Source organism: Mastigoproctus giganteus, chromosome 9, assembly GCF_048544385.1.
Source record: "Mastigoproctus giganteus isolate SK-2022 chromosome 9, ASM4854438v1, whole genome shotgun sequence".
Taxonomy (NCBI): domain Eukaryota; kingdom Metazoa; phylum Arthropoda; class Arachnida; order Uropygi; family Thelyphonidae; genus Mastigoproctus; species Mastigoproctus giganteus.
The window spans coordinates 109,807,809-109,822,320 of NC_143583.1; the positions used below are offsets into that span (position 1 = coordinate 109,807,809).

Consider the following 14,512-nt stretch of genomic DNA (forward strand, 5'->3'; position numbering starts at 1 on the left):
GGCTTATGCTGCACCAGCCAAAAAATTCCTCAGTTACCGAGAGAGAGAAGGAAAGAGAGAGTCAGAAATAAAGGAGTCACCAAGAAAGAGAAAAATGGTGATATCCAGCTCAGTACTCTGGTGTGCCAAGCCCATACTCACCAGATGTGAGCCCCTGGGGTTTGTATATTTCTCTGTGTGGTGTGGATGCCACACCTCAACCCCTGCTTACATTCACATGTAGGGTATACCCAGGGTTACCAAGTGTTGTTGTCTCAGAACAACTGGACTTCACCAGAATTTGGTCCACCTGAATATCAGTTTCATCAGTGTTTTCTAGACTCCCATATTTTTATATATTTAAAAGGTGCCATCAGAGGTTCCAAGTGGACGATTCTTTGCAGGATTCTCCTGTTACGTTCTGTCAACTTTGGAAGTTACTTGGATTGTTTTGTGATAGTTTCAGCACCATTTCACTTCCATTTGCAGATCACATTGCCAAATCATCAACCTAGGGATCTTCAGTACTGTTGAAATATCATATATAGACCAATTGCTTATTTGGCACCCTGTTATAATTCCATGCTGGAAGTCTTAATTTTGATCATGGAATTTTGCATTCACAAATGTGCTACTGTCTCCTTGAAGGCCTACAGGCATATTTATAGTTGTCTGGCAGATGGTGCTTGGGTAGAACATGGTCAACTATTAACGGAGGGTTGGCTGGATATTAATGATAGGGCAATGTATTTCCATGTTTGTAATGTTAATTTCCATGCTGATTCTTGTTGCACTGTGTGGTGCGATCAGTATTGTGTAACTTCTGTTCCTTAAAACATATCAGTAACATGATTGACATCGACAGTTCGATTGTTGATGAACCTGCTAAGGTAGCTGACAAACTGAATGAGTATTTTGCATCTACATTCACACAAGAGGAAGTCTGTAGGGAAGTGGAGGCCATAAGCTGGTTAAACTCTGGCAGGGAGCTAAATGATTTTGTAATAACTGAGAGCAAAGTGCAGCAGAAATTGTTGAAATTGAACATAAGAAAGGCCGCTGAGGTGGATGGGATCCATCCAGTTATATTAAAGGAGGCAGCAAAGGATATAAGCAAACCCTTATCCATAATAATGAAAGCTTCCTTGGACTCAGGGGAAGTCCCCATGGACTGGAGATGTGCAAATGTGCCCCCAATTCACAAAGGGGGATTAAAGGGTGAGATGAGTAATTACAGACCTGTTACTTTAACTTCTGTTCCAGGGAAAATAATGGAGTCACTGGCTAAAGAAGCAATGCAGGATCATCTAGACAAGATTGCAGTTATAGTTCAGACACAGCATGGATTTGTTAAGGGGAAGTCTTGTCTGACAAATTCGATTGGATACTATGATGGGGTTACAAAGGAACTGGATGCAAAAAATAATTTTGATATCATATACTTGGATTTTATGAAAGCTTTTGATACTGTTGCACTTGAAAGACTTCTGTACAAATTGGAGTGTTATGGCATTAAGGGAAAGTTGCTACAATGAATAAAAGGATGGTTGAGTGGGTGAAGACAGTAGTAATCAATGGACACTGCTCTTCGTGGACTAACATTATTAGCGGAGGCCCCCAGGGTTTGGCGTTGGGCCTATTGTTGTTTTCTGTATTTATCAGTGATATTAATGAAGGTATATCAGGGTTAACATCTAAGTTTTCAGATAATACGAAGGTTGGCAGGGTTGTTAATGACAGTAATGATAGTACACTACTGCAACAGGATCTAGAAAAGTTGAGCAAATGGGGTGAGAGGTGGCAACTGAAGTTAAACATTGACCAATGTAAAGTACTGCATGTGGGTAGCAGTAACCCCAGAGTAACGTACCAACTATGTGGTACTACACTCGGGGTAGTGGAGAATGAAAAGGACATGGGGGTAATTGTGCAGTCAGATATAAATTTTTCTGACAGTGCAGACAGGCTGCAAGGGTAGCTCATGGTGTCTTGTCAATGACATAGGAATTTTGCTAGCAGGGATAAGTAAGGGGGTGATTGTCACCTTGTATAAGGCAATGGTCAGGCCACACCTTGAGTACTGCATTCAGGTCTGGAGACCTCATTTTAGGAAAAATGTAGAGCTGCTGGAACGAGTACGGAGAAGGACAACAGGATTGGTGAGTGGAACAAAGGGTTGCTGTTACCAAGAAAGGCTTAAGTTCTGCAAAATGCAGCATCTGGAGATTAGGCACCTGTGAGGTGATCTAATTGAGGTATGTAAGGCCTTGAATGGTTTGAGCAAGCTCAAACCATTCAAGCTGAGAGGGCATAAATTCAAATTGAGGAAAGAGAATTGTATATTAGATGTGTGGAAATTTGCCTTTAGCCACCAACTGGTTGATAGTTGAAACACACTTCCATTTGTTGTAGTGGAGGTCAACAACTTAAATAAGTTTAAGGCAGAACTAGACAAACATTTGTAGTGAATGGATGCGTGAAATGGGAATGGGTATTTTTTTTTGGCTGATGCTATATAAGCTTGCTTTCTTGCATGATAAATTTATTAATCATGCAAGAAAATAAAATTGAAAAATTTATTTTCAAAGTATGCTTTCCATAAAATAGTCTGCGGGAGACAATTTTCAGTTAACTCGGTCCTTTGTGGTGATCGCTTATGTATGGGCACCCTGTGACTCAGACCTAGCTCAGGTCTTCCATATTCTAGAGATGGCTCTGAATGAGTTAACCTGGTACATTACTATTAATTTTGGCCTGAAGTGGCCAAAACAATGCTTTGGTGAAATTGCAGCTAAGAGTCATGGCTTTTGAGGTTGTGATAGGAAACATAGTGAGATGTAACAATTTGAGGATACAGATTTGAAATCAGTTTAATGGCTAGCCCCTAGATCAGCAATGATAAATTAATGAAACAAATAGGAAAAATATGTGGGCACATGGCTATCTGTAAATAGTCCATTTATAAAAAAAAAAAATATATTGAAAGGAAAAATTTTTTTTTTATTGTTTATCAGCCACAGGTATTGGGTCATAATTAATTTTTTTGCAGAATTATAGTGAGTGCTCATTAGAAACTTAAGTTTTCTTACTACTTTTATAATAACAATAAAGACTACTTACTAATTTTAGTCAGTGTTTTTATTTTGCTGGAATGCAAAAAATTATATTTTTTTTCAATGGCACATGAAATTTTTTTATTTTTGTTTAAGCTTAATTTTGGCATACAGTGTGGAAAAGGTTCGCCATCACTGTAGATAATATACTGACTAAATTTGGTTGTCCTCATTTAGGAGGCTGTAATTATTCATAGCTGTTGAATAATTGCACAATACTAGTGAGGATATTCAGGCAAAGAATCTTATACGAGGGTTATCTCAAAAGTACTGGACAAAAGCAGTTAATTTAAAGTGAAATTATTTTATAACTTAATTTACATTAAAACATTCTGTTTACCCTCTTCCATGCCTACTTGACTACTTCTGAGCATTCGGATAATTTTTGAATGCTGGTTAACTGTCTATGAAATTAAGCTGTCTGATGTTAAGCTGTCTGAAGAACAAAGGGTTGCTTTTACAAAGAAAGGCTTAAGTTTTGCAAATTACAGTGTCTGGAGACTAGGCACCTGGGAGGTGATCTGATTGAGGTGTATAAAGCCTTGAATGGTTTGAGCATGCTCAATGCTGATGGGATTCTTCCTCTTGCTCAGAATAATCACCTGAGAGGGCATAAATTCAAATTGAGGAAAGACAGATGTAGGATAGATGTGCGGAAGTTTGCCTTTAGCCAGCGGGTAGTTGGTTTGTGGAACAGACTTCCATCCTTTGTTGTGGAAGTTGATAGCCTAAATAAATTTAAGGCTGATCTGGACAGGTTTTTGGAACGAATGGAGGGGTGAAATGGGAGCGGTTTTTTTTTTTTTTTTTGGCTGATGCTGCATAAACTTGCTTTCTTGCATCATATGCCTCTGCTAATGCTAAAAATGTGTTATGTTCTAGAGTGCACTCAACTCTTCTAGAGGCATAAATCTTTGTCCATGGAATGATCCTTGAGTTTTGGGAACAGGTCATAATCGCAAGGACTCATATCAGGACTATAAGGGGGTGAGGTAGTGCTTTCCACTTGTAATATGAGGTATTACATTATCATGGAGTATGATCACATCAGCTTCAAACATCTATGGCCACTTCTAATAAAGAAATGTTACATAGTAGTCTCCATTTACTAATCTTACAAGTGGCACACAATCAGCAGCAGTAATGCCCTAAAAATTGTAGGCCATGATGACCATTTCTTTCACCTTTAATTTTTCCCAGCAACATTTAAAGGGGTGTGGCAAAGATTGACGCTTCCGCTATGCTGGTTATGATTTCAGTTCCGGTTCAAAGTTTCATGTCACTGCTTCTTCAGTGGCAACAATGTGTTTTAAAATCTCCTCACCTTCTTGTCAGTAACTTGAGTAACTTCATTGCAAGCTTGTTCATGTGATAGCAAATGTGGGACCCATTGGGTGGCAACCTTTCATTTTTGTAACACCCTAGTTAAAATTTGGTGAACAGATGATTTTGGTGTTCCACATTTGTTGACTATTTCTTCACATGTCATACTCTGTTTTCCTCCAAAATGGTGGTAATATTGGCTGCCAGTGTGTTGTCTGTATTCTCGGTCTATCTGAGCATTTCTTGTCTTCAACACTGAAGACAAGAAATCTGAACTGGACAAAACCTTGGAGAATAACATGAAATCATGGTATGAGCTACTGTTGACTCACTATGCACTACTCACAACAATTCACAAATGTGTGTCAGCATTCGACTATGTAAAGTTTTTCTTCAATTTTGATTAAAGATTTTTGATCTGAAACTGTAATCTGACCTGAATTAATTTTTTTTAAAAAAATCGATAAAAATATCTCTATCCATTTTTTAAAAGCCTCTGCTGAAACATTCAGTGCAGGAACTCTGTTTTGAGCAAACTAATGTAGAGGGTAAACTTCAAATTATTATACTGATAAATATTATTTATGTAGATGTGTACAGTATTCATTACTTTTGAGATAACCCTCATATTATATTATTGTAGTGCCATGTGTTGATGCTTGTTAAAGCTATCAGTGTGGAATGCATGATGTGTCTCCCCCCATACATCCAACAAAATTTTCTGCCTGTGTGGAAAATATGTAATGATTTTGATTATTGTGTTTAAAGACAGTATATAAAAACACATGGTGTGTGTGTGTGTGTGTGTGTGTGTGTGTGTGTGTGTGTGTGTGTGTGTGTGTGTGTGTGTGTGTGTGTGTGTGTGTGTGTGTGTGTGTGTACATATATAGACAACTTCATATTCCTATATTAGGTACTGGTGGTAATCTTGTTGCTGTTCAAGCAAGTAGAATCTCAACCTTTTTTCATCAAAGAAGTCAACTTGGAATAATGCCGCCGGGCATGTCAAGGTGCATTAGCCCTTGCAGTGCTTTCTTTAGAAAAGGTAATAACTGTTACTTATAATTTTTGATTCTATAAAAGATTTTTAGATATTATGTATTTATAAATTGTTATATTTGATATGGTACTATATTGATCTGCACCAAGTATGAATCAATCATCATTAAGAAAATACCATAGTCAAGCAATTTTATTGCAAAATATCGTTAAAATGTAAGGTAGATAAGACTAGTTGAAACTCTGAGTTGTATTGCATGAGCACCTAGATCAAGTGCTATTCTAACCTAATATTATTTTCTTCAATGCAGAATTGAACAGGCTCAAGCTCAGTTACAGATCGTGGGTGACTGATATATATATATATGTTAGCAAAAATAGAAGCATACACAAAACAACAGTAGTAAGTAGATGAGGAAAATTTAAGGTTGAGGTTTAAGGTTTAAGGATGAGGAAAAGTTAAAAATATTAATAAAAAATCAGTTGCAAAGGAAAATATCATAAACATCAAATGTAGGAAATGATGTATCATCACATGGATTGCATATAGCATTTCTAGCATTAACATTAGTTGAGGCATATGATGCAAGGGAGAAAGCTTATACAGCATCAGCCAAAAAAAAAAAGTTCCCATTCCACCCATCCGGTCACTCCAAATGTTTGTCTAGTTCAGACTTAAATTTTCCACAACAACAAATGGAAGTGTGTTCCAGCAATCAACCACCCAGTGGCTAAAGACAAACTTCTGCACATCTATTCCACAACTGTCTTTCCTCAATTTGAATCTATGCCCCCTCAGGTTCTTAATCTGAGCAAGCAGAAGTATGTCATCAGCATTGAGCCTGCTCAAACCATTCAAGGCATTATACACCTAGAGAGAGGGCACTGACTCTCTTTAAAAATTACAGCTGTGAATTACAGGCCCCAAAAAAGCGATAAGTGTTTGCCTTTTTATTTACCTAATTGTTATTTTATATTGTACTTTATACATAGTCTTATAGTTATAGTTACACTGGTTATTTTTATTTTTAATTTAGATAAAGAGTTTTTTGTAGATTACTACTTAATACAGTGAAACTTCCCTTTAACGGACAGCCATGGGGAACGAAAATGTGTCCGTTAGAGAGAAGTGTCCGCTAACAAGAAGTCTGAGGGAGAAAAAAAAAAAAAGAAAGAAAGAAAAATCGTTAAACGTTTAATGTAAAATTAAATTAAATTATATACAGATTTTGCACAATATTTTTGTAAATAATATACATACAATGGTGCTATGCATATTATGACTTTATCTTAAGAAAAATGCATACAGTAATCACTTATTTTCTTCTTGCACCTTCTTCCGGCTGATAATTTTGTTTTCAACATTTGTTTGGAGTGAAGAAACCATCGAAAGTCCTTTAGTATCTTCTTCAGCGGCAAAAAACATTTTTAAACGATTGATTTGTATGAGCGCTTCTATTTTCATCCGTGGTTCGTCGTTAATATGTTCTTCGACAGAATGACCTCCTTCCATTTCTTCATCCTCATGAGGAACTTCTTGAAAAATATCGATGATAATGTCGTTGATATCTAGAGCACCATCTTCTGTAGTGAGGTTTGAGTCTATATCTTTGTAGCCAGGGTCACTTGTAGCGGAAGTATCGTACATTATCAATAGATGTTGAAGTTCTTGTTCTTCTTGGTGCTCCACATTGCTGTTCACAACTTCAATTTTTTTGTTTGAGAAGCCAGACTTGATAAAACAGTTCATGACAGTTTGTTTTCTAATTGCGTTTACTGAAGAGGAAATCCATTGAATCGCATCTAGGATGCTGATTTTCTTTGCAAGGTCACTTGCACATGTTACATCGTTCATGTTTGCAATGAGATGTCTTAAAACACGTTTTCTGTAGTGAAGTTTAAAATTTTTTATTATCCCTTGATCCAAGGGCTGACACTCTGCAGATGTGTTTGGTGGCAGAAAAATGATTTGAATGTTGGACAATTCAATGTGCGGGTGAGATGCAGCATTATCCATGAAAAGAATAATTTTTCTGTTTTGACGAATCATGTTTTGGTTAAAGTGACTTATCCATTCGCTCATGATATCTCGTGTCATCCACGCTTTTTTATTAGACTTCCAGTCAACATCCAAAAGATTCAACTTTATGCCCTTGAAACAACAAGGATTTTGTGGGTTTCCTATAACAAGAGCTTGTTCAAAGTCTCCCAGCATATTTGTACACAATAGTACAGTCAAGCATTCCTTAGAAATTTTTCCGCCCTGGCACTTTTCGTTTTTTAGACTCATTGTTCTTTCAGGAAGAGCTTTAAAAAAACAACCGTTTCGTCACAGTTGTAAATATCCTTAGCTTCAAAATCACGACATAAATCTTCCAATTTGACGGTCCACTCTGTTACAACCCCAGATCAACAGATCCACCTTCACCACTTACGGTTTTCCAAGAAATTTTATGCCGAGTTTTGAACTTGTCTAGCCGTCCCACAGAAGCTTTGAACTCATTTACTCCCATAGATTTCGCAACCTCCAAAGCCTTTTCCCTAATAATAGGCCCATTAATGGGAATTTTTTAGCATGTGTGCGACAAATTTGAAGTCCAACAGTTTTCGGGAATGATTTTTGAACCTGATCATTTGCGTGTTGCCAAAATTGTTTGAGCAGTTCATTTTTTTTTCTTTAGGATGTCGCTTACCTGCGTCTTCCCGATTTTGAATTTTGCAGCGAGATTGCGAACACTCGTTTTTTGCCGATCATACGCATTAATGAGTTTGACTATCTTTTAAAGTTAAATGTTTACGAGAAGACATTGTGCACTTCACATGACACTGAACAAAACTGAAAACTGAAACTGAAAAAGACGAAAGGCCGACCATATTCTCCCCCCCACTGCACACACCGAATTCATCAGAAGTTTTACACGTGCCTTAAAATTCTCGAAAAAGGGTTTAGAACCGCGATGTAAACCTTGATAAAATTCAGTGAATCGGAAATAGAAAATAAACACACGATTGAGGCAATATGTGGAAGAAACGTTCCTAGAAAAAGGGCCGTGAACTCGCCCGCTGTCCGTTATGGGGAGATCAAATTAAGTGCTAATCTAAATGAAACAGTGCAGATTGCCTGTCCTCATCCATTACAGAGAATGTCCGCCAGACAGAAGCTGCAAACACGTTAAAATCAATGGAGGTGAGTTGGGGAATTTGAAAATGTCCGTTGTAGAGAGATGTCCATTAACGAGAGGTGTCCGTTAGGAGAAGTTTCACTGTACATGTAAAACCGTTATTTCGTTTGAATCTTGCAGCCATTGTTTTTGTAGAGTAGTAGGGAATTCAAATTTTTAATTGTGGTAATTAGGTAACTCTAACGTATAATTATATAGCGTAATACGAATCACTGCATTTAGGATTCTATTAGATAGCGTATTAAGAGGCCTCCGTAGCCGAGTGGTCAGGAGCGGGAGTGCAGTAGCACACGCTCTTTGAGTAGACCGGGGTTCAAGCCCCTGACTGCTGAATACGGTCGATCTGCCAACCCGCACTGAACCAGCGTGGCAGATTATGGTCCATTTCCCTCAGCATGAATTGTTGAGGAGGCTTCCATCCTGCAGTGGATTGATAATGGCTGCACTTTACCTTTTACCTTAGATAGCTTAGTATTGACAATTAATTAATTAAATTTATTGATCTTATTAATTTAAAATATCATGCCCCAGACTAGAGCAGCAAAGCAACGGGCACAAAGTGGCAGGAGTGGTGTGACTCAGGGGAGAACTGAGGGGGGCGATTCCCGAATGCAACACAGCCTAAAAAAATGTGCAACTTGTGAAATGTTTGCCGAACTCTCTGGAACAGAACATGATCTAGCCAAGGAGGATGTCTTTGTGTGTGCTAGGTGCAGAGAGTGTCTATAAATTAGGCATCAACTCAGCGTTCTACTGAGCGTCTATGAGAGCTTCAGGTGTAGGGTAGATGCCCTTGAAGAAATTAATATGAGGGGCCCGTCAAGCTCTAAGCTGCCCAACTCAATGCCAGAGCTCACTCCTGGGCATCAGGCAACATGGTGGCAATCAGCAAGGCAGAATGCGCTGGTCCCAAAGGAACTAGTTATTGTTGGTGACTCTACTGTCAGGTAGATGGGGAATATATTGTGTAAAAAGGATAGATGGAACAGGACCAAGGGTATGCCTGCCAGGGACAAAAGTTCATGATGTTGTAAAGCATATATCATCTTTTAAAGGCACAAAAGGTGATATGTTGTACATGTTGGCACCAATGACATTAAGAGTAGGAGATCTGCAGATTTACTTAACAAGTACAGGTCAATGTTGCAAAAAAGTCGTGAGTCGGGGTTATTAGTGGAGTCTGACAGGGTTCGGTGTTGGGTCCACTGTTGTTTTTTATATTTATCAATGATATTGATGAAGCTATATCAGGCTTAGTGTCGAAGTTTGCAGATGATACAAAGGTTGGCATGGTTGTTAATGACAGCAATGGCAGTGTGCTAATTCAACAGGATCTAGATAATTTGGGCAGATGGGCTAAGAAGTGGCAACTGAAGTTTAACCTTGACAAATGCAAAGTACTGCATATGGGTAGAAGTAACCCAAGAGAAACGTACCAACTGTGTGGTACTACACTTAAGGTGGTAGAAAATGAAAAAGACCTGGGAGTAATTGTGCAGTCAGATATGAAGTTTTCTGAGCAATGCAGACATGCTGCCAGGGCAGGTCATGGGGTTTTGTCAATGATATATAGGAATTTTGCCAGCAGGGAAAAGGAGGTGATTGTCCCTCTGTATAAGGCAATGGTCAGGCCATTCCTTGAGTATTGCGTACAAGTCTGGAGACCTCATTTTAGGAAGGATGTAGATTTGAACGTGTACAGAGAAGGGCAACAAGATTGGTGAGGGGAATGAAGGGATCCTCTCTGCAAATTGCAACTTTTGAAAACTAGGCACCTGCATGGTGATCTGATTGAGGTGTATAAGGCCTTGAATGGGTTGAGCACGCTGAATTCTGATGGGATCCTTCCACTTGTTCAGATTACGAACCTAAGGGGGCGTAAATTCAAATTAAGAAAAGACTGAGGTAGAATAGATTTGTGAAAATTTGCCTTTAGCCAGTGGGTGGTCAATTTGAACGAACTTCCATCTATCATAGTGGAAGTTGATAGGTTAAATAAATTTAAGGAGGAACTGGACAGGCATATGAAGGGAATGGTGTGATTTTTTTTTTTTTTTTTTTTTTTTGGCTGATGCTGCATAAGCTCATACACTTGCTTTCTTGCATCACATGCCATTACTACTACTACGCCTCAACCAGATAACCTCGCATGTGCATAGTCTCCAGATGCTGCAACTTGCAGAATTTAAGCTTCCCTTGGTAAGAGCACCCTTTTGTTCCTCTCACCAATCTTGTTGCCTTAATCTATACTTGTTCTAGCAACTCTACACTCTTCCTAAAATGAGGCCTCCAGATCTGTATGCAGTACTCAAGGTGTGGCCTGACCATTGTCTTATACAAAAGGAAAATTCCTATATGACAAAACTCCATGACCTTCTCTGGCAGCCCATCTGCACTGCACAGAGAACTTCATATCTGACTGCATAATTACCCCCAGATCTTTTTCATTCTCCACCTCCCTGAGTGTAGTTCCACACATCTGGTACGTTTCTCTTGGGTTACTGCTACTCATATGCAGTACTTTCCATTTGTCAATGTTAAACTTCAGTTGCCACTTCTCAGCCCATCTGCCTAACCTTTCTAAATCTTGTTGCAGTACCATACTCTCTTTACTGTCATTGACAACCCTGCCAACTGTTGTATCATCTGCAAACTTGGACATTAAGCCTGATATACCTTCATCGATATCATTGATAAATACATAGAACAACGATTGGCCCAGCACCAAATCTTGGGGGACTCCACTATTAACATTAGTCCACGTGGAGCAGTGTCCATTTATTACCACTCTCTGCAGTCTCCCACTCAACCATCCCTTTATCAATTGCAGCAACTTCCCTTAACGCCATACCACTCCAATTTGTACAGCAGTCTTCAGTGTGCAACAGTATCAAAAGCTTTCCTGAAATCCAAGTATATGATATCAAAATTATTTTTTGCATCCAGTTCCTTTGTGACCACATCGTATTATCCTATCAGATTGGGTCAGACAAGACTTCCCCTTAACAAACCCATGCTGTGTCTGAACTGTTACTGCAGTCTCGGTGATCCTGCATCACTTCTTTAACCAGTGACTCCATTATTTTCCCCTGAACAGAAGTTACACTAACAGGATTATAATTATTTGTATCACCCTTTGAACCCTCTTCGTGAATTGGGGATACATTTGCACATCTCCAGTCCATGAGGACTGGAGATGTGCAAATGTATCTCTGAATCTAAGGATGCTCTCATAATTATGGCTAAGGGTTTGCTTACTTCCCTCGCTGCCTCCTTCAATATAACTGGATAGATTCCATTTGCCCTAGGTGGCTTTTTTGTGTTTAACTTCAACAATTTCTTCTCCACTTTGCTCTCTGTTATTACAAAATCATTTAGCTCCTGGTTAGAGTTTAGTAAACTTCTGTCCTTCCCTTCCTTACAAAATTCCTCATGTGTGAATTTGGATGCAAAATACTCATTCAGTTTGTCAGTTATATGAGCAGGATTATCAACAGTCTAACCCAGGGTCGTTTCTAGGATATGTGGTGTTCGGGTGCCAATTGCAATTTGCCACCGTGATGCCAATTGAAATCTGGCAAACCCCCCCCCCCGTTGAATTTTCTTCATATCTGTATGTAAGTTTCAGGTTATCAGGTGCCACTCGAAAGTTGCCACCCAGGTGGCAACTTTCGAGGGGCACCTGAAAACCTTGGTGCAGTGCACCCCTTGCACCCTTGGTCGGCCCACCCCTGTTGGAACCACAAACATCATGTGTGTACCAATTTGATCCATCCCCTTCCTTCTAGAGTTTACATAAGTAAAGAAGTCTTTGTTGTTTTTCTTTGCATCCTTTGCCGAGGATTTCTCATAATCAGCCTTTGCTTGCCTAACCTCCTTTGTGACTCGATTACAGACTAACTTATATCTACCATATGCTTCTGTGTCACCTGATAATTTATATGCATTCCCTGCATTTTTATTCCCTGCCATGAGCCTCATTGGTTCATCTAATATTCATTTAGGTATATAATTTTTGAACAGTATTTCTTAGTTGAGTTAAAAGCCTAGTAGCTTCCAAGATTAATTCCTTGAAGGTTTCCCAGTTAGAATTCCCTGTTTTGAACATCATCAGAGAAATCAATTTATTATTAGATGCAAAGGAAGCAATATTTGTAATGTGCTTGTGCCAAGAGAGATTAGAAGTCAGGGTAATCCCCAAAAGAAATATATCATCTTGCCTAGAAATCGGAGTGTCACCAAAGATAAGCATAGAGCAGAAGAATCCTTTTCGTGAGATATAAGACAGGACTGAGTTTTAGAAGGATTGAAATCAACTAAGTTGTTTTTGCCCCATTGGAGAATTACCTGGAAATCAGCATTTAAGGAATTGGTAGTAGATAAAAGTTGAAGCTGATTGAACAGGGCAAAATTTCTCACAATGGAAAGTGGAATGCAATGTGCTATCATTGGCAAAACTATGGATAGGATTTCTGGTCAATGGAAGAAGCTCATTAATATACAAGAGGAAAAAAGTGGGGGAAAGAACTGAACCATGGGGAACACCAGCATTAGTAGAGAAGTTAGAAGATAGAAAGCCATCTACCATCACCCCCAGTGAGCAGTCAGAGAGAAAACTGGAAAACCAATTATAAAAAAACAGTTGGAACACCATAAGATGAAAACTTGTTTAGAAGGCCTCTAGGCCAAACATGATTGAAAGCCTTTGAGATGTCAAGAGTAACTGCTTGTGTTTCACTGAACTTTTCCATTGAATTTGTCCATAAATGGGTAACATAAGCCAGAATATCACCAGTAGATTGACACTGACAGAATCCATACTGGTGATCATTAATTAGATGGAAGGTTTCTAGGTAGTTTAAGAGTTGGCAGTTAATTGATTTCTCCATTACTTTAGAAAGAGTGGAAGTAATTGCAATGGCACGATAATTGGATGGGAGGGATTTGTCACCCTTTTTAGGAATTGACTGGATATGAGAAAATTTCCAAGCAGAAGGAAAAGCACCTTTGGAATAACAAAGTGAAAAAAAGGCAACAAAGAACAGGAATAAGTTCAGGAGCACAAGTTTTGAGAACAAGTGAAGAAATACAATCAGGACCTGGAACTTTCTTAGCATCAAGGTTCATCAAAATCCTTCTGACATCCTTTTGATGGAAGGCCACAGGAAGCATTGAATGGAGCGTGTTAGGGGAATGTGTGGGAGGTGTTTTACCAAGATCATTAATACATGAGTTGGAAGAAAAATGGAATGCTAGCAGGTCCGCTTTATCCTTGGCTGAAGTGACAATAGACCCATTTGGTTTTGATAGCAGTGGGAGCAGAGATGGGCAAAAGTTGCAACCAATAGTTTTGGCAAGAGACCAGAATGCTCGGCTACCATTAGGACAAGAAGCAAGTTTTCTACTCTTAGCCTGTTCAAAATCTAATTTGACTATTGATAACTGCTTTACAATTGTTGTGAGCTTTGGTGTAGGCAGAAAATGAAACTGAAGAATTGGAAACAAGCCAATTATGATATGCAACATTCTTCTCTTGAACAGCCTTCACACATTTATTGGAAAACCAAGGTTTAGATAAAGAATGAGATTCTAAAGTGGAGTGTGGAATGAAGGATTACATTCCTACAAGAATAATTTCACTGACACAATTTGAGCAAACGTTGACATCAGAATTTTTGAAACAGTAATCCAACCAAGGAAAAGAAGAAAAGAAATCTCGCTGGTCATTTTATTTTGCATTCTTGTAATGCCAAACAACACGAGGTTGGGAATAGCCATGAGATAAAGGCTCAATTGGAGAAGAGAAAATCACCAAGTTGTGATCTGAGGTACCTAAAGGACCACTCACTTTGACTGTGTACATAGAAGGGTTGTTTGTGAGAAAACATGCAGGTGTTTTGGCTGTATTTTTAGGAT

General features: G+C 38.7%; 1 protein-coding gene across 1 annotated transcript in view; it reads left to right on the forward strand.

Moving 5' to 3' along the window:
- The window catches only part of LOC150080633 (solute carrier family 41 member 1-like), a 227,043-nt gene that overhangs the window by 131,125 nt on the left and 81,406 nt on the right, over window positions 1-14,512 (forward strand). Inside the window, exon 9 of the mRNA XM_090380764.1 lies at window positions 5,329-5,460. Coding sequence (XP_090236890.1) covers window positions 5,329-5,460 — 132 coding nt within the window. The remainder of the gene's footprint in view (window positions 1-5,328; window positions 5,461-14,512) is intronic.